Source organism: Trachurus japonicus, chromosome 17 (assembly GCF_045865225.1).
Source record: "Trachurus japonicus isolate A0001 chromosome 17, Traja_1.0".
NCBI lineage: Eukaryota > Metazoa > Chordata > Actinopteri > Carangiformes > Carangidae > Trachurus > Trachurus japonicus.
In genome coordinates, this window is record NC_140923.1 from 26,858,522 (window position 1) to 26,879,531 (window position 21,010).

The following is a 21,010-nucleotide window of genomic DNA, read 5'->3' on the forward strand; positions in this document are numbered from 1 at the left end:
ATGACCAGACACAGAACGAATGACACTGCCATCTGCCTCAGTGCACTCCTCATCTTTTTTTTTTTTATAATAGAATGAACAAATGTGATTTTAACTGGAGCTGCTTCAGTAAACAGATGTCAATGTGACAAGAGAAATTAAACGAATGAAATGAATTTGCATTTGTTAACTTGAAAAATTGATGAACATGACTAATAAATTGTGTTACAATGTGAATACAAACTCCATTGTGTGACTGAAGTGACTAGAGTATAAATCCACAGCAAAGATAAAACAGAGAAACGCTCATCTTTCATTCCTCATGTGGCAGCCAGGAAGCTGAGTGGGAGATAAGAAAACAATAATGTCACACTTGACCCTGACTGTGTTAACAGCAGATGAGTGAGTTACCTGACGAAGAGTGTTATAATAGCTGTGGCATCTGACGCACATGCTTCCCTTCCCACTCATCTTTCAGTAAACCTCAAACGTGAAGCAGCATCACAGATGAGCCCAGTGGATCAGGTGTAAATATAAGAAAACCAAGTCAAAGGCCGCTGGAGAAGCCACCCGGCACGTGCAAGAAAAAGTCGTGAGTGCTGCAGGAACTGAAAATGGATGCTCCATATACGACATCAACTATGTGAAATGATGCTTTTAACAGAGGTGGGGGCCCCTTGTACACCTGGTTCTGCTCTCTTCAAGTGTGATCTCAGCGTACACTGTGTCCACCCGGAAACAGTGGGTAGACACTCGACCAAAAAATAAAAAGTGAGCGAGGTGATTTTCTCAAGTGGCAGAGCACTCTGTTCATCTGAACCTTAATGGAGCATCTTTGTGCCTCACAGAGACTGGGAGTACGACAGTCACACTGAGCGACTCCCGACACAAACAAAGGACAAGGTGCACCAAAAGATAAAGAGTGATATTTAGAATGAAAAGGAGCACTCCCTCATATGAGCTGGACGGTTGACTCCAGCCCCTTCAGGTCTAAAGTATACAAAGAGCTCTGGCGCCACCTGACGGACAAATAGCGCATAACTGAAGTTTGATCAGACATTGAACAAATGTGTTATTACACAGGCAGGTGTGCAAAGCTAAGGCGCTGCTTTCACCTCACTCAAAAAATAAAACAAACTTTTTGCAGTTTTCCCGTGGGTGAACCACTCCAATAGAGATAACTGTGTGTTTTGTTTTCCTGTAGGCTACTGATGAAATCTATTTCAGGTGTTTACAGGTATTTTCATGAGAACCTCTTCATTTGGGTAATAAAGTAACATTTGCTATAATCATTATTTCATGTGAATACTGAATGATTTGGGGAACTTGTTAGGAAACAGTTTCTTATTAACACATCAGCATTAGTGAGCTTTTTGGTGCTGATCATGTAGTGTGAAGTGTAGGAGTTTTTTTTTTTATACTCTACTCAAAACAGCTGTGATGGTGACAGCTGTGAGACTGATAAAAAAAAATCAAAAATGAGCTGAAGCTTGCAGGAAAACTACTGTATGTAAAGCCATGATGAGTTGCATATTTAAATGGTTAATCATCATTTAAAGCAATATTGTAACATTGTTTACATTTTGTATTTTGTAATAATAATAAACTTTGTGTGGCACCTTTCATACAATAAATCTAACATGATGCTTTACAACAAAGACATGGCATGCAAGTGTTTCATTGTTACATTGAAATCAGATAGAATAACCATTAAATAAATCATAAACAAAAATAACCTTAGTGCTGAAACAGAAAGAATAAAATGCCAATGCTTGTAGGAAGTGCTGAGCAGTGCATAAATGCAGAGTGGTGCAACAATTTAGGCTTATCGTTTTGAGCTTTCTTTTAAGACAGTGAGCTGGTCTCTGATATCTACTGTATGGGTCCACACCGCTTTGGGCCATAGCTGACTAAGGCTGCATCACCGTTTCCTACTGAGAACCCTCAACAAAGCAGCTGTAGATGATCTCAGTTATCTCTGAGGTACAGGGAGCTGACTACAGTACTGTATGTAGCCTATTCCTTTTCCATAAAGGCCTTTGTTACAGATGCAGTAAAATGTCAGAGCCAAAGCTGTCTTTAAAGCTTCATTTGTTGTTATTCAAAAACTGCTAGGTAAACATGAAGTCAATTCAATGTCTTATAAATACCTCAAGAACAAAGCAGACAAGCAGGAGCAATGTGCAATATACAAAAGTCCTTGAGCAGACCTGTATCTGTTTCACAGAAAGTAAAAATGTACAAGACATTAAAAATTCAGGAATTTAAGTTCATCCTTCACCCAAATTGTTGCCCATTAGCTTTTTTATACTTTATCTTATCTTTATATCTAAAACACCTCAGGGCTGTTTTCATATTATTTGACCTGAAATACTACATTGCAACATTGTCTACAGCTCTACTTCTTCACCACTTTCTTGTTTTAATGGATCCAGCAAAATGCAGAGACCACAACACAGAAGAGAACCCACTGACACCAGATGTCGGCAACAACTCAATGATGCACACATACAAAGAAATAAAGTGAGATGACACAGGGAATAAGTATTGAACACATGAAGAAAAAGGGTACGGAAAGCCATATTGAAACGTTCAATACTTATTTTCCCTGCTGTATATGTTATGTACACATGTGTGTCCACCCATTGCAACACCACAATGTTTCCTTCATTCCCTCTGCAACATCATCTCTGCTCTGATGGCCTATACCTGAGTCGACATTACTGATACAACACTGATCATTATTTTACAGGATGGAGCCAAGAAACCCCTAGGGGCTCCTGGGGGCCAGTGGGAGACAGTACTAGTGATTAGGGAGTTTGTTTCTTTTTCCCCTGTGATGCCACTAGATGTCATACAACCAAACACCAGCTGTAGCCGCTGACAGTGTGCACACAAGCAGAGCCCGCCTTCATCTGTTAGATCTTACACCCTGTTTAAGGGCTCGCACCGCCTGAGTATCGATCCCCCCTTTTTACTCTGAGAAACCAGGTCCGAGATTGATGGCACGGTGCTCCGAGGGGAAATCGGTCGTGTTGATATCCGTGCGTCATCGGGACTCCGGCGGCGACGGCGTCGGTGGCGGCAGCGCGTATACTGTGTGTCTCTCTCCTCCTACACCGTGCCTCACACCGGAGCAGAAGAGGAGGGGGGGTCAGTAGTGTAACCGATCAACGCATTAGTTGCCCCCCGTTAACCAATCAATCCGTCGCGACCGGAGCGCCTCAACCCGGATGACCTCCGGAGTGACGCGGCTCTCCGGTGAGAGTGCGGGGGGGGAGCAGAGCAGCGCCGGAGGAGATGCGCATATCTGCAGGTCTCTAGCGCGGTCGTAAAGCAGAAAACAGTCTGGAGCAAGTTAGCCTTTGGGAAAGCGATGCCAGGGGTAACCAAGTACAATTTAGTAGATGACGTGCACGATTTGAGGATCCCCATGCACAACGAGGAGGTGTTCAAACATGGGGTCTGCTTCGAGGCAAAGGTAAGGACCCTCTGCAACAGATAGCCAGTTTGTAGTTTGTGGGTGGCACGGAGGCTCGAGGACCATGATGTGTCAAATATGATGAGGACCACCGATGTCACAGCCACTGTTAACAAATATCGCTGTACGTCAATGTGATGTTGGTGGTGTTCACTGATGTGACAGGAGGGTGGGATTTTTCTCTACTTTGCACGACTTTGACTTGTTTCTGAATTAATAGGTTTTAGAGCTAAAGCGATGAATCAATTAGTCAATCAAAAGACAACTGGGGAACTAACCTGATAATCATTGAATCGTTTCAGTCGTTTTCAGGTTAAATTTTGACACATTTGCTGGTTCCATCCTCTACAAATGTGAGGATTTGCTGCTTTCTTTGCCATATGTGCCATAAGTTTGTGTGTCTGACAAAATAAGAGTGAAATGGAAATGTTATTTTGTCTTTGCAAAATTGATTGTGTGCAATTCTATCACTTTCTGGTATTTTTTAGTGTGAAACTATCGATTCATTGAGAAAATGGTGATCAGATGAATGTCTAATTGTGCTGCAGCCTTACATTCTGACATTACTGGCTCAGTGGTGTTGGTTTAATTGACATCTAGAAGAATGCTGGCATAAATTATCTCCCTTATATTGCAACAACTAAGTGATGAGTGAAGAATGTCCATTTTTACATTTATGTCAATGAAAGTTTTATACTTTCACTCATGAGTGCATTAAGATCGTCCTCACTGAAGGGATCATTTTGAGAAATGCATGAAAAAGCCAGTACAATGGGGAAAAAAACAAACCTGCCAGCTCAACACTCAGGGGTAATCAGTGCTATTCATTCCCTCAGACGGCCATTCTTTGATCCTGTCTCTCACATTTTGCAGTACATTGGCAGTTTGGAGGTGGGTCGCCCCGGCAGTCGGATGGAGATAGTCGCCGCAATGAGGAGAATCAGAGTAAGACATTTAAATATGTAACTACCCTGAACCAGACCACTGAACCTGACCACTGCCACCACAGCAGCCCAGACACATTAACAGCGACCCAGCGGCTGGTGTTGGTGCATGCACATTAATGCTCGCTCTCTCTCTCTCTTGTCTTTTATGTCTCACCTTGTGCACGGTGCTCAAGGGGTCCTTACCCCCCTCAACATCCTAGCATCATAAATCACCAGTCTGCAAAAAACTACACAGTCGGCAGATTCAGTGGGCTGTCAGTAGCGGTTTAAATCACACAAGGATTCATAGGCCAAGTCAGGATCTTTATGGCTGAGGAGAGACACAGGTTTATGTGATACCATTAGAAAAACCAACGTCTCTGGAGCCTCCCTTTATTTAGACCAGACAAGGCCACTGGAAACCTTGCCATGCCTTGTCGTTACACATGACTGCAGTGTTAGAGGAGCACAGGGAGGAGAGGATTTAGCTGTTTGTCAGCTGTTATATCTAATCTAACATCCAAGTTATTGTGCCACATCCGTAGTGACACCCAGGAAGAACTTAATCCTGATCCTTTAAGTACAGTGCGGGGAAAAGATTTAGTGAGTTTTATTCATTCATCCACATGTTTATTTATTTTCAGACTTTTAGTATTTTTCTAATCATACATTATAAAAGTGTTTGCCTGCAGTAGATGACAAACACATTCAATAGAGAAGCTCAAATGGGAAAAAAAAGTTAAAGTATTTACACAATGCACAAGTCTGTGTGAAGACCTTGCCATTCTCCAAATCAATGAATTGTGACAATTTCATTTTTAAACTGTTGTAAACCAAAAAGTTTTCATTAAATCTCAGTGTTATCTACAAGAGCTCTTATCTAAAGGAATCACCAAGCTTTTGAAGCAAAAGTTCAGAAAATAAACTAAAGGAGAAAAAAATAGAATAAATCAAGTGACAATAGATTAAATGAATGGAATAAACAACATGGTATTGAATTATTAAATGTTAGACTAGATAACATGAAGGCAAGTCAGTGAAAGAGTCAGGCACTGAGGTGTGAGATGGCACAGTAATTAAGAGTCTCAGCTACTGAGGGGAAGACAAACTCTGAATATTCAAAAGCTGACTTGCCCTAAAGTGCTTTCAGTGGCTTAGGAGATAAGACCAGAGGTGAATTGACACAACCTGTATCATGATTTGTGCTGGAGGGGAAATGTTGAGTTTGAGTGTGTGAAGCTGATGTGAATGCAAATGCATCACGAACACATCCTGTGTTCCACTTCTGACAGCAGCTGCAGCATCAGCATATGTGTGTGTGTGTGTGTGTGTGTGTGTGTGTGTGTGTGTGTGTGTGTGTGTGTGTGTGTGTGTGTGTGTGTAGATGGATGGTCCTCTTGTCCCAGTTTGCATGTGTCTGCTTTAGCCTGGATAACACACATAGCAAGGGGGCGGTGTCCTTCACCTGACCACACACACAACGTCTCTAATAAAAATGGAATAGCATCAGTAAGACAGATGAACTGGAAGGAGACATATGACAGAAAGCATAAACTTGACAGACTCATTGAATCTCCCGGCGAAGCACGATTCTTCGCTGAATGTGACACACAGGTCACAGACTTAATAAGGGTTAGACTCAAACCTCCAGATCCGTTAGCGCTGAAAAATCACCAGATACGACTCATCATTGTTGGTAATAACAACAATTCCAATGTCTTTTATTCTGAAATGTCAGTAAAAGAGCGAAGAGACGGTTGCAATCATGCCGGAAATAAAAGACAAGCACCGCTGGGTTGTTATTTTTACACAAACCAAAGAAAAGATGACAGAGAATATCCGAGCGTGTCATGCAGAGCGGGCAACGGCTCGTTCGGCGAGGAACACTTGTGATTTCACAGAACTTCATCTGATCAATTAATCATCTGATGTTGGACTTAGTGTTTTCAAAGTGGCCCATGTTATTTCACATAAATCCTGGTTGTTCTTAGATCTTAGATTTGGAGTGTGCGCCTGCAGTGGAAGGCAGAGGGTACAGGCTAGAGCATTAATCATGGAGAGGGATGAAAGTGTCCCACACATGTCTGCCTCCCTCTGGGAAGTCTGCCTTTGAAAGCTTAAAGAGCTCCCAGAAACAGAAACTCACAGTATCTCAGTGTTTACTCAATCTCACAATTCCCCTGAGGAGGAGATCGTCAAAAATATCTTCCTGTCTACATCATTTCATCTCTCTTTTCCAATATATCAGTTTTCCTGTGTAAAGAGCCCCATCTCAGTGGGACAATGTGATATTTAATGCTACACACAACGTGCAGCATAATTAGAAGACCTACTTAACTTTTGGAGGGTTTTTCTTTTTCTCACAGCCTACCTTGAATGTTAACGTGATCATTCTTCCTCCTCCACAGTACGAATTCAAACTGAAGAACATCAAGAAAAAGAAGGTCAACATTGTTGTTTCCACCGACTTTGTCAAAGTGATTTTACGCAAAAAGAAGAAGGTCAGTGATGTAGAATCTAATATTATTTAATTATAGTCTTTGTCCTTTCAAAACAGCCCTGTCACTGTCACTGTCTGTGTTTCTGTGTTGTAACAGAGGAAAGGGTGGTCGTGGGATGAGAATACCATCCTGGTCACACAGGATCCCATCTACAGGTAGGATGCTCTGATGATATTAAATCAAGAAGAAAGAAGCCAAATAACCAGACCCATCAACCTGATGTCTTGTCTCAACAGGATCTTTTATGTCTCACACGATGCTCAAGACTTGAAGATCTTCAGTTATATAGCGAGAGATGGACAGAGCAACATTTTCCGCTGCAATGTTTTCAAGTCAAAGAGGAAGGTACAGTTGATTCCCTCATGACCTGAGAGCGGTACAGAACTAATGCCACTAATAGGTTCAGCCACTATACTTGAGATTCTGTAGCATATGCCTCTGTGCCATAGTTCGCCACTGTGGTCCAAAAGCTATTAAAAACCCAACCAATTACCAAGGACTTTATTAGGAACATCATACTAACCCTGAACAGGGCCACTTTGGCTCTCAACACAGCCTCAGTTGTTCGTAGCCTATACTGTACCTGCATGGGTTTATTGCACCACTGCCACATGATTGGCAGGTGTACAAGTGTTCCTATTAAAGTGCTCAATGAGTATATCTTCTTGGCCTATTGTTGAATGATTAGTTGAATATTTTTGGAAAACTTCCTGTTAGATGAGAAGATCATTGCCACTCCTGTGTGTGTGTGTGTGTGTGTGTGTGTGTGTGTGTGTGTGTGTGTGTGTGTGTGTGTGTGTGTGTGTGTGTGTGTGTATTACTTAGCTTAGCACAAAGTGGAAATAAAGAGGAAGCTATAACCCGGCTCTTTTGAAACTTAACTACATTTTTTAATTAGCACAGTATAGAAAGTATAAAACATGTTACTGTAGGTTTCTGGAGTTTTGTCATCACTGTGAGGCTACACTTTGAGATATAACATTATTTAGTGAGTTTCAGAGGTTCTTATTGGAAGATTTATCATTCAAAATGGAGTGTCTTGATGACTTGAGTCTGGCTCCACAAGTGAGTCCATCCCCATCAAGTCTCATGTTAAGATCCCCAACTTAAAGCAGAAAAAATCTCGCAAATCTCCTCCTTTATGACGACTATAACTTACTCATTTAAATTGTCTAATGTTATGAAGGCTTAAAGTTCTGTATAATTGAGTAGGTGTGGTCACTTTGAATGACAGGTGGCAGGTGAGTGCACCAAATAAAATGCCCATTTTCTACTAACTGGGAGTTCAACAGAATCAGGCACTGCAAAGATGGAGCCGGTCAGGTACTGTCCCATCCTCATCTCTCATACTGTCCTATCATAACACAGATATTAAAAGTCCAAGAAATATACCTTTAAAAAAAAAGAAGATGGGGATGGCAGCCCACTCTGAGCTTCAAAGCCGCTCCAAAGAAATATGAGTGAGTCACAGAGGCTTCGCCCATCTTTATTCATGGTGGTAAAAACAGGAGAGTTGTGTTGATCTTCTCATCAAACCCAGGCAAATGGCTGTGCTTCCTGCCTCTTCAGTGGCGAGGATGTGCTGTATGTGCCCTTTTTTTTCTTTTCGCCCCTGCCCTTCAAAAAGTCTGTGCACGCCACTGCACAAAGTATTAACAGACAGATCAACACATTGTTGGTTTTGGTCTTATTGTGGGTTTTATTGATTTTAACCAACACACAGAATATCTCCAGCTTTATCCTTTGAGTTGACTGTAAACAAATAAGGACCAGATACTGTATGTCAGTCACTATCCCTCGTGTTCAGATCCACGCCCTGTACAGAGCTTCTACTGGTGATATTTATACTCTCTGCCTTTGTAAAAATTCTCCTGGAGCCCCACACAATTAATCTGACAGTCAGATCCCTCCTGTGTGCTGTGGCAGAATGCTCACGAAAATGAAAGGCATGTTCCCTACAACATATCTGCATATCAATTAGAGACTTTTTTTTCCCTCCGTGACAAAGACGGAGCGTCAGTGAGGTGACTCCCATCCCTTCACTATGGATACCAGACAGACAGTGATTTAGAGGAGCTGCATACTAATTATTCTGGTGGGAAGAGAAAAGACAAGGGACTTTTTCCACTCACCACTTCAAGACATTTTCACCTCCATCGAACCAAACACCCACCACATGGTTGGGGACGCAGCTCGTGTTGCCTCAGTACCTCCCCGCGGCCTTACAGCCTTATCTAGGTGTTGCAGACCTTGCGTGTGTGCTGAGTAGGAGGAGATGGACCAGCTGATAAGAGGAGATTTGATTTATTTTCATCGCTGCATGTTGCAGAGCACCAGTGCTCAGACGTCAGCAGAGCCCATTGTGTATCAAGGCCAGCGTTTTCACTGGACAATGAAAAAAAAAAACTAAATTCTGTATGAATAGAGCAAAAATAATTCATTTCATAGCTTACCTTCTGTATTCTGTTTCTGTTTCACTCCATTGAACTACTCTGGAGGCTGGAGTTTCCTTGACATATTTGCCCGATTGCCTGAAGGCAGGATGATCCTCCAGGGGCAGGTAGCAATAAATGTATTTCAATGCTGCTCGACATTCAATATAGAAAAGACAACAACTAACCTTTTGTAAGAGCGAGGAAGGGCGTGGTGGATAAAGTTTAATTCCAGTGGATTTAGGACGCTAGCACTGCACCGCATATTAGGGCTTTAGTGGGGAAAGTAAGCCTTAAAATCGATCAGGGGAGTGTTGGTGTCCTGAGGGCAACACTGAATTTTCTTTGCCTGTGTGTTCAGCTTAAGAAACACTGATATCCACATGTAAAAGCTTGAAAAATCATATGAAGGCTTTATCTAAGCATTATTTTTTACTTTACATATGAATGTTCTGTCATCAATTTTTCTTTTGTTTATAAAATGACAGAAAAAAGTGAGAAGTGCCCAACACAATTCTCTTTAGCTTAAGGCGAGGGTCTGTAGATCTCTTGTTTTGTCAAAAACAACCCAAACCCCAAATATATTCAGGTTAAAGAGATAGTTCACCCAAAATTCAAATTTCACTCATTATCTACTCACCCTCATGTCGACTAAGGGCTGGGAGAATTTTCAGAGTCCTCCGTGCCTTCTCTGAGTTACTGGGTGGGTCCGCGCAGTAGTATTTGTCCATATAATGGTTGTGAATGGGGCTCACTTTTCTTCGTTCAAAAAGACACACCAAAAAACATCCAAATACCTCCATACTGCTCGTCTGTAATGTCCCTTTTGTATTGAAGCCCTGACATGAGAAATTGTTCCGAAAAAAATTAAATAAGTCTATATTTTAAGCTTGTTTTTAGCAGAAGCTCCCAGTGTCTCAGTTCACTGCTCTTCCTGTGTCAGCGCACTGACCGGCGGAACAATTTCTCATGCCGGGGCTTCAATACAAGAGAGACATTACAGACGAACAGTATGGAGGTATTTGGATGTTTTTTGGTGTGTCTTTTTGGACGGAGAAAAGTGAACCCCATTCACAACCATTATATGGACAAATACTGCTGCGCGAGAAGGCACGGAGGACTCTGAACATTCTCCCAGCCCTTAGTCGACATGAGGGTGAGCAGATAATGAGTGAAATTTGAATTTTGGGTGAACTATCCCTTTAATAACTCACAAGACATAGTAGCTAAAAATCTACAACTTAGTTATATTTGGCTTCTACAGTAAGCTTGAGAAATGGTTTTAATAAGAATTACTGATAGTACCAATTATTAAAAATAGTAACCAATTATTTTACACTCAAGATCAGCTCAGATTAAAAACACCACAATTTAAGAACTGACTGTTATCATAATCTGCAAATAATTCACACCTCTGCTGTGGCTGTTATAGTGAGTCACTGGCCCTGTTCACAATTAATATCCATCTCTGATCCAGTCACAAGTGGTCAGCTTTAAGTTCAGGTGTGAACAATACCAAGATGCGCTGAGGATGATTCACTGGTCACCACATTAACAGGTGGACCAGGTCACATGTGTCCACTCTGTGGGCAGTGTGAGTGGAAACGTGTCCACGGCCACTTCTCTTGCCCACACTCACACATATTGACAACAGACCCATGCCAGACTATTTGTGTATAAACCAGCAGATTGGGATCCGATCACAAGGGGTCATAGAGAAACATTTTAAAGCCAGGTACTTAGAGCTGACCGTTGGAGAGTGGTCAGCTATTAGTCCACCTCAACGTCAGGCAGCTGTTTTCAGCAAAAAGCTCTAATGCATTAGACACTAACCTGCTCCACACTGAACATCCAACACTGTTAGCACCCAGCTACTGAACACAGTGGAGCTTCAGCATCTAAAAAAAACCCAATGTTTACCCCATGAGGAGACCAAAAACTGTGATAAAAGATGTTGGATACTGTATTGAAGTTACATTTTCTAGGGCAAATATCAAAGATAAAATCAAAATCTTGGCAAGAAAATGATAAAGTGTTTTTCCTATGCACACAGTACATTTTTTGAAACCAAATGTACATAAGATTGTGTCTCACCTCTCTGTGAGTGTGATAATGTTGTTTATCAGGGATCTATCTGACTCACAGGAACATCTCTCACAAGTCTCTGGGACAAACTGGATTTATGTAAAGCTTTTTATGAAAAGAAGGGATGTGCATGTGTGAGTGGGATTTTTTTTTTTTGAGTTACTGCAAATGAAACTGTCCTTGATTGATGACCTGATGTTACACAAACACCCACCGAGCCTCCTGCAGTAACCACAAACTTAATCCCCGCTCCCTTTTGCCTTCAAAGTTACCTGCCTCCAGTCAATCACTGTGACAGCACAGTGCATGCAGAGACGAGGACCAAACAGACAAAGCTCTGTGTCTGTAATATCTTCAGATTTGAATGAGGTCTCCATCTTCTCTCTTGTTCCCTTCTGTCTTCATTTTTCACTTCCCATTTTGTTCCAACACGTTCCATTTCATTTCTTTTCTTGTGTGCTGTTGTCGTTACCTGCGCACACTCGCACGCATTCATACACTCGAGCTGCCAATCCACTTTCCTTCCTGCGCAACTCCTCTGGCACCTCATTTTCTCCCCTACTGTGTCCCTTCATTTTTTGCATCTTTCCTTTCTGTGCTCCTGCTGCTGCTCCCCCCACCCCACCCCTGCTCTCTGTCACAAAAACACACACACACACACATGCACACACACTGACTTGTTCTCTGTGTCCTCCCTCACAGTCTCAGGCCATGCGGATTGTGCGGACAGTGGGTCAGGCGTTTGATGTGTGTCACCAGCTGACCCTGCAGCAGAAAAGCGATGACCAGGAGGATGAGGAGGGGAAGGCTGAAGAGTCGGAGGCAGTGCCAGGTGACTCACACTCTTCTGCGCACACAAACACACTCTCACAAAATTGCATCCACATATCCAGTCCCCTCTCCCCCTCCTCCCTCCTGTCTTTCTCCTTCCCGTTCTCCTTCTGCCACACACATAAACTCGCTCTCCTTTTGTTCTTCTCCCACAACAACACACCAACTCCCCAGGCCTTCTCTTCCCCTCTCCTTCTTGCTTTATCTCTCACACAAACAAAAAAAAAAAACCTGAGCGCTTGCAGAGACAAACAGCGGCGACTGAGCACACCTCTCCGAGAAAAGATGTCATTATCCACCACGGATAGTTTTCCAAGCAGCTCGCCATGCTGCAGCCACAGATTGGTTCTCGTGAATCGTGCAGGCCATTGATCAAAGACCTTGCTTATGTGGGGCTCCAGCCAGTTCTTGGCCACTGCAGCTGCTGTCAACGGCCTTTAGATGTTTTGCAGACTATATATATACAGTAGCACAAAACAGCAGCATGAAAACCACCCTCATGTATGTATCTGGTCTCTTTGCAGCGAAGAAGAGGTTTGCATTGTCAGAAGAAACAGACCTTGAAGCCACTACAGAGGAGAGCATCGAGTGCGCGTCTTCGTCAGACGTGGAGAAGAGCAAAAAGGACGAGGTGCTCGGTGACAATGGAAAGGTAAAGTAAAAGGGGTCCTTGAACTTTCAGCGCCACTTATTCAGAGCTCTGCATTCTTCCCACTCCATTAGAAACAGGGGTTTGTATAAACCCAGCAAAGATGACGTGACCGCTGCAAAGTGTGATGTATGGATGCTGAATCACAGGGCGGCATCTGAGTATTTGTCATTATCAATTAATCTGCCATTTATTGTCTCATTTAATAAATTATTCATTTGATTTATGGATTCTGGGGACATAGTGAAAAATGGCATTTTCAAAGCTCTAAACAGGTTTTTCACAACATTTATTTTGTGCGCTCAACTTCCATTATTTTCACAGGGGACTTCTAAATGGCAAATGTTTAGAGGCAGCAGCCTGTGAGTTATTGTCCAAAAGCACCACGTTACTGAACATAGACATCAGGTTTAAAGTACTCCTCATGACAAGTGATCATAGAGATGTTTTCAGTCTTGACACATTTATAAGGCAAAGTGCCTTAAAACCAGAGTTGTGGCTTAAGAAAGACATTCACCACCAGGCATCTGGGGTCTTTATGTCCCACAACCCACAGACATGCACACTGGGTTGAATGGTAAAATACCGATCACTGTGAATGTGAGTGTGTGAGGTTGTTTGTCTTTATATGTGGCCCTGTGATGGACTGGTGACCTGTCCAGGGGGCAGGGCCGTTGTATAGGGGAGAAAGGTGATGATAATTCTAGGGGCCCAGCGCTAAGTAGGGCCCACAAAACCCAGTAGTCTAATCTTTGTATGACTGATTTTTTTCTGCATAAGACCCTAACTAATACTCATAGTAATGCTGCATTAGCATCAAAACAAAGTAGGCTAAATAAAAAATGATAATACATACGTAGTCTAAGAAAAAAAGTGGAAAAGTCAGGGGGCAGGGGCCCACTTTAGTATTACATTTTTTCATTCCAGTTACTTAAGAACATTCCCATGCCCATAAACTGATTAATTCAAGTTACAATGTTCAAGTTACCAAAACAGAGGATGTATTTTAGTCGAGCATACTTTTGAAATATCAATCTGAAAATTCAGAAATACCCTTTTAATGAATAATTCTATGAGGTGTGATGAAAGTCTGGCTTCATAAAAACTTAAAGATCAGAAAACAGAACAGAGGAACATAAAGTATAGTGAGTGCATCATGTCTTTATGGTTTGTTTGTCAGGAAAATCTCCGTACGGCTCTTCAATATTGATATTGATGGTTTAGCGATAAAACACAGCAAGCTTTACCAGTGCCGCTCTGCTAATCCTACGATGTCGAGCGAGCAGCTATCTCTGCAGCAATTTCTGATATCTGTCAGCTCATTTTCCAACCAAGTCTCTGTGACGGCATCAGCTCTATTACTCGAGAGAGAGAGAACGAGCGTCGTTCTGGTGAGGAGTTAATTTGTTTGAAATGAATGCATACTACGCCCAATTACGTGGTTAAATGAGAACGAGGAAATTAGTTTCCTTTTTTTTCTGCCACAATAAAACCACAATATTTCACATGTTCAGCTCTCACACACACTTTCTTTGTTGGGCATGAGTAATTAGAAGGTGGAGTGTCCTTCACAGTTACATTGACAAGTGTGTCAATCATATTGATCCCACATTTTAGACATGACGGATAAGGTGTTCCTCAAGGTTGTTCTTCCTACAGCAGCAGTCTAACGTAATTATGAGTCATAATTCACAGTTGGTCAAACCAACTAGCAGCTCAAACATACAATATGAGTGGGAGAACGTGGCCTGTGGTGTAAATTAGCCTACAACAAAATAAAACATAACAAAACTGCTTTATAAGAGTAGTCAATTTCCCATTGCTAAGGTAAAATGCATGCTGCTGTAAACTCTGACTCACTGTTTGTATTAACTCACAAGGGTGAAATGAGTCCAGATTTTGAATACAGCCTATTTATTGATTACTATTTCTGGGTAAATATCAGGCTCGGTGGGAGGAGCTATAGGTGGCTGCTTTGACCCAGCTCTGTCAGTTTAGGTTTTGCTGCAGAGAAGGAACCATGTCTCCCTATATGTGAGTTATTGAAAAACTGCACCACTGATTTTCTTTCTCACAGTTTGAATCTTTAAGATCAACAACCCTGTGACACAAGATACCTATGAAAACATTTCCACTGTCAAAATTTTCATTAAAATATGGTTAAAACAAGGTTTGTGTCTATGAAAGAGGAGTTTCATGTTTCATGGTCATGGTGATCGTTGTGCTAAACTAAAGTGATTAGCAGGGTTTCTAGCTGTCCGGTTGATATTTGAGGAACCAAATTCAGATTTAATGAAAACATCAGACAAACAGCAAACTAGTGATGACATAAAATCTGGTTGTCTTGATTACGTGTATTCCTTTAGTCATTAAGAGTCCAGTCAACAGACCATTAGGCCTCTGTTGGCCGGCCAAAACAAGCATAACAATAGTTGTCTGCCTGTCTGTTCTCCTGCCTGTCTTTCCCTCCGATCTGTTTTAAATTCACAGTTTAAAACAGGGACATATCCAAGGGCAGCTCCAGGCCACTAAAAAGAATTATCACCCACCCTAAAACTGCCTGCTCACTGCTGCCCTGCACCAAACAACAGACACACCAAGTTAGCAACTAGCTCAAGCAGCTATAAGGAACCAGAGATTTAATCGCGGCCTTATATTGATCAGATGCCTTGAAAATCACTACAAATGAGTGTTGATATAGCTAATTGGCTACTGATTGCTAATACATTAACTATATGTCCCTTGAATACATTTCTATGAGTGTGTAGTTAATTCAAAATACTCTATCTTCACGTTATACAGTGCGCCAGAAAATGATTTATAGGTGTAAAATGTCAGTAAATGACCTGCTTTGGTGTCAGCCACTGAAAATTAAACACCAAGCTCTCATCTCTCAGTTCACCTTTAAATTTAAGTAGAAATCCATCACAGAAGCAAATACCAAATACAGAATCCTCCATCAGGGGCAGCCACAATAGAGCAACCATGGTTTCTTATTGATCTTCATTTGGTGTGAAATATAGCTGCCTCTTTTCATTTTTTTCTGTATTTATACATCTTGACATGGTGGATGTAGCATTGATCTTGCTTGCTTTAAAAGCCCACGGCAGTTCATCCTGTCCAGCAACAATGGGCAAAGAGAGCACAATATTTGTACATTATGAGACTGAGTGCAGCTTCTCTTTTCAGTTCCCCTCTTGAGGAGCTCAGGCTGGTTGAAAGGCTATTAAATCATCTCCCTAGACATGTTTCTACACACACTTCATATGTTTTTCTTTCCACTCTCACTCCATTATTAGGATTGTTGGCTATCATACCCTGTATTTAACTTTTTGTTTTATCTCCTACAGCCAGTCCACAGCCATATGTTCTCTGGCTGTGATAGCGTATCTTCCGCTTACTTTATTTAAAGTGCAAATACACAAGATTTCTGTTGTTTCGGCAGCATTACCCGCTGCTGTGGAGGTTTTCTACTGCACTCTACATACGTATAGTAGCTATCAAGTTCACAGCCGTGACTGCTGTTTCTAGTGTTTTCCTTAGATGAAACATGACCTTTCTATGGATTGTGTGGATGTGTTCGTGGTGGCTGTGATAACTGAGGTTACCAGGACGTGTGTTGACTTTTAAAGGAATAAAAATGTCTGTCTTGCTACTGGTTCATACTGCCGTCAGAATAGAAAGATCCAACTGGATGTCATCTCTGCCCCAGGTGTCCGATGACCCATCTCTTCTGCTGAGTTCTCCCGTCCTCGGAGCCTCTGTTTCGGGTCAGTTGGCTGCCGAGGCTCCCTGCTCTGCGGAGCACCAGGTCCAGCTCCTTCAGAAACAACTGCAACAGCAGGAGCAGCAGGCACTGGCAGCTTCAGCACAGGTACTGACGAGAGCGGACAGTGATTTGTTTTTCTTTCTTTTAACTGGAAACACTTTCCACATACAGTATATTTGTATCAGAAATGAAACTCTTTACTATGATCACTTAATTTTATTATTAAAACTTTTAGAAGCTCAAGTTGAGACGTATGCAAGAACATAAAACGTATCATACACCCAATATCAATCAGACCTACTCATAGACAAGTTTTAACTGAAAATGAACAATGTTTTAAAAGCATATTTGCTCCCTGCCTGATGCCCTCAACCATTTACAAAGCAAATTACAAAACTAAAATCCAGCAATCAAAAAAATGCACAGGATTCACAGTTTCATCTAATCTGGGGGAGAATAATTGGAATGATCCGCTTTTTCCATTTTCAGTCAGTGGTGTGTAAAATAGGATGTGACAAAGTATTTCAGGTCTCTCCTTATCTCTTTCATCTGAACTTACAAATGCACTTTTAAATTGTTTCTTATCAAACTAAATTAAATTGAGCCTGAGCTGTCATTTTAAGGATGTTGAAGATTTGAGGAAAACATTTTAAGTTTTAGAGTTGTGTCCTGCTTATGTAAATCTTATTGACTGAAGTTAATTCACGATGCAACAGCAAAAAAAAAACAACAACTAAGAAGTGATAATGAAATGTAATTATTTCCGTGTGTATCATTACTCATTACAGTGTGCATGTGTGTGTTGTGGTCTTGTTCAGGTTCATGTGCTCCAGGAGCAGCTCTCAGTGGAGGTGTGCGCACGGACCGAAGCCCAAACCCGAGTGCAGAGGCTCCTGCAGCAGAACACTGACCTGCTGCAGCACATCTCCCTGCTGGTCAAACAGATCCAGGAGCTGGAGCTCAAAGCTGCCGGCCAGTTAACATCCAGTGGGTGGAACAACCACTTAAATTCTTACCCTCTGTTTCCTTTCCCATTTACACTGTATACAGTATATCTTATTTCCTTTGATTGCTTTGAATCTTCCCTCATTTCCATTTTCTCCTTTACAAATTTCCACTTTAAAGTAATTCTCTTTCACCCTTCATTTATTTTCTCTTAATCAGTTCCTTTGCCTCTTTCCCTTTCCTGTCTTTATGCCTCCTTCTCTCATCCACTTCTGGCACATAATTAATTATCCCGTGGCAGCCCTCTCAGAGGATTCAGTACTTCTCTCTGCTCTCCCCTCCCTGCATTTAGCCAGTGGCAGTATGCTGCCTCATAGTCATGAATTATCAAATCCTGTCAGCACATACATCATCCCACTCAACATAATCTCATCTGCTTTGATCAGACCTCTCTGTTTACAGCTGATAACTGAAATTATTTCTGTGATTTAATTTATTCTACTTACATGTTTCTAACTCTTTATATGTTTTCGTTTTTCCTCAGTGGGCTCCCAGGACAGTCTCCTGGAGATTACTTTCCGTGCCAAGCCCCCCAACGCTCCCCGTGAACCCCTCACTCCTTCATCTTCTACCGGCCCTTCAGCAGCTCCGTCCCAGCTCCAGATCAGTGACAGTGCCTGGGTCTCCGCCCTCCCCGGGCCGTGCTCTCCAGGCACCATGAGCACCGACCCCAGCCCTCTGGGGCTCAACGGCAGCGGGGTTCGACTCGAGTGCTTTCGCTTCTCCTCCCGGGGGCCGGACGGCCAAGAGCAGGGCCAGGACACGGGGGAGACTCCAAGCGACGGAGCCCCCGATGAGAGCTCCCTGCTGGGGGAGCAGGTCCTCGGAGCCCTGGAGCTGCTACGGTTTAGGGAGTCCGGGATTGGATCAGAGTATGAATCCAACACAGATGAGAGTGATGATCGGGACAGCTGGGGACAGGGCGAGGGTGTGGGAGGAGACGGCGCAGCCCGACTCATAAATGTGCTGAACGCAGAGAGTCTGGCGGACTGCTTAGGGGATGAGATGGCTGTGTAGCGGTGCTGTTAAAACTTTGCACTTACGCACCAGCCCAGTGAGAAACAAGTGAAATTCTGATTCTGAAGAACTTCATCACACAGAAATCATATATTGTGGTATAAGTCAACAGCATCCTTTGCAGGTATAAGTCCATTTGTGGCTGGTGGCTGGACAGAGCACTCGCTCACCACTGGTGTCGTGAAGGTTTTCAATTTTACCTTCAAAGTTTGATTGATCACTTCCTGTGCACTGAGAAGATGTCCCGCCTGTATGAGTCGTGGAACTCATGCTGAAAATTGAATTGAAATGAAACATTTAAGCCTCAGAAATGCTTTTTTGTCTACTATTGCTACGTAGCTAACGTTAGCATTAAGGAGCTGTTTACTTACCCGTCTAGAAGAAATGTTGCAAATGCAGCATCAGTTTTCATTCCTGTACTCACCTACAGCTGTCTCCAGCAGTGAGGAGTCACACCAACGATGACGATCAAGTATTTTCGACTACTGAAGGTGGCACGCTAACCAGCTAGCCCAGGCCAGTCCCCATTAATGTAACCTCTAGTCTTCTCAGAAGACAGAGCTGCTCAGAGAGCGTTATATCCTCTTGTCTCTTGTCTAAACGCTACAATGGCCAAAGCTCATGTCAAGCCACAATTACCTCATCACCTACTCCCAGCAGAAAACGTACAAATATCCCCATTAAAGTTTAATATAACTCAATTATGACTTCAATCATCATAAAAATAAACTTAATCTGATCAAATTTTATAATTTGTTATGTAGAATCACCAATGACTGATATAGCAAACAAGCGCTTCATGGCAATTCTCATACCACATATTATGATATAGTAATATACTATGATATAATAAAAACTATAACAAGTAATGATCATAATAACCTACAGACACATGACAAGAAATTAAGCATGATGTTGATATAATGTTTACCATGTTCACCATCGTACTTCAGGCATTTGTAGATAGGACATTAATCATGGCATTGTTTAACAGGTAGGAGGTCGGAATTGACTAAATTGACATTTTGGCCTGCGAGCAAAAGTGTCACATCAGTCAGAGATTAAATATTCATGAGCTCCACACTGCTACACCGGACATTACTCGCTGTAATTTGGAAAAGGACAGAACAAGAAAATGAACAGATAGAAACAAACAAACTTGTAGGTAAGAATGTCTTCACAATGCAGCATCATCAAAACCAGTCAGACAACTTAAACACTGTGGTGTTTCAGGCTCTGTCTCTCTCTCTCTCAGCCGTCTGTTATGTATATGTTGCATACTGTGTGTGTGCGTGTGTGTCAGTCTGATGATTGTCGTACCAACGTACGTTTGGCCTCCTGAGTCGGTGCCAATGCCACTTGCTTGGCTTGTTACACTGTGGTTGTGTCTGTGTTTTTGAATTTGTGGCGACATGGACATGGTGGTTTTATCTGTTATCTAACGACGATCTATAGAGAAAAACACTTGTTTGCCAAATCTGTCTGCACACGCTAACACCCTTTTTTTTCATATTGTGAAAAATTGAAAACATTGCTGTCCGTGCAAGGACACTAAAACTGTAAATTACACATGGGTTTAAAAATGAGCATGTATCACAGCCTGATTTCCTCTCGTTTCAATACGATTGTATATAGTTTGATTGACTTTGATGCTTTGCATACAATACATGGCATGATTTTAGTCATACTTTGATTGAGGAACAGTTTGATTAGGTGTAGTTGTGTCTCAGTGGGAAACATCTCACCCTGTGCTGGTGCTGCTACAGTTTTGTCTCTGCTGCTTAAAGATGTAGATGTCTCATACTGTAAGTATTATTTATTAATGCCGTACTGCTGCAGCCATAAATTGCTGCGTCACCCTTCACACAAATTGCGTGGAAAGTCCTTAAGTTCCATTCAGAGAAAGGTGGGGGTGTTTAGGACGCTTCTGCTCCCTTCCTATTCTTGTGGCCAGCTGTCACACCAGCCTCACCATGCTGACCGTGAGCCAAGTCTTTGAATCACTGAATTGGGGACGTGTCTTTGAGCGCTTTCCAAAATCGATTAATCTCTTCCTAGTCCTCTGTTCTCCCTCCTCCTCTCTCTCACTCACCTTCCTCCCTTCTTTTCCCCGAAGCTGGTCACCTCTTTCCCACTCTCTTGCACTCACAATCTGTCTCCTGTATCTATCAATCCATATCAGATTTTCGTCTGTTCACATGAAGTGTGCTAAAAAATGAAAGTGCACTTACATCAGTGTTTCTCCTTGTGGAATTAAATACCCTTTTTCAAATGCCGTGTGGTGTTATGGTATGTCCAGTGCATTTGGTGTGACTTACTAATTGCTGGAATGTGT

At 42.2% G+C, this 21,010-nt stretch overlaps 1 protein-coding gene across 1 annotated transcript; it reads left to right on the forward strand.

Moving 5' to 3' along the window:
- Positions 1–3,159: 3,159 nt before the first annotated feature.
- LOC146970798 (carboxyl-terminal PDZ ligand of neuronal nitric oxide synthase protein-like) lies at positions 3,160–19,060 on the forward strand. The gene is made up of 10 exons (XM_085804706.1): positions 3,160–3,460; positions 4,334–4,405; positions 6,795–6,887; positions 6,984–7,042; positions 7,124–7,232; positions 12,107–12,236; positions 12,760–12,887; positions 16,597–16,758; positions 17,472–17,640; positions 18,143–19,060. The coding sequence occupies exons 1-10, from the start codon at positions 3,356–3,358 to the stop codon at positions 18,673–18,675; spliced, it is 1,560 nt and encodes a 519-aa protein (XP_085660832.1). The 5' UTR covers positions 3,160–3,355; the 3' UTR covers positions 18,676–19,060.
- Positions 19,061–21,010: the final 1,950 nt, after the last annotated feature.

Bases quoted from the DNA above. Each gene is read 5' to 3' on its own strand.
- LOC146970798 (XM_085804706.1), top strand. From the start codon at position 3,356: ATGCCAGGGGTAACCAAGTACAATTTAGTAGATGACGTGCACGATTTG. The intron at 7,043-7,123 runs GTAGGATGCTCT...TTGTCTCAACAG, and splicing joins ACACAGGATCCCATCTACAG to GATCTTTTATGTCTCACACG. The intron at 12,888-16,596 runs GTAAAGTAAAAG...TCTCTGCCCCAG, and splicing joins TGCTCGGTGACAATGGAAAG to GTGTCCGATGACCCATCTCT.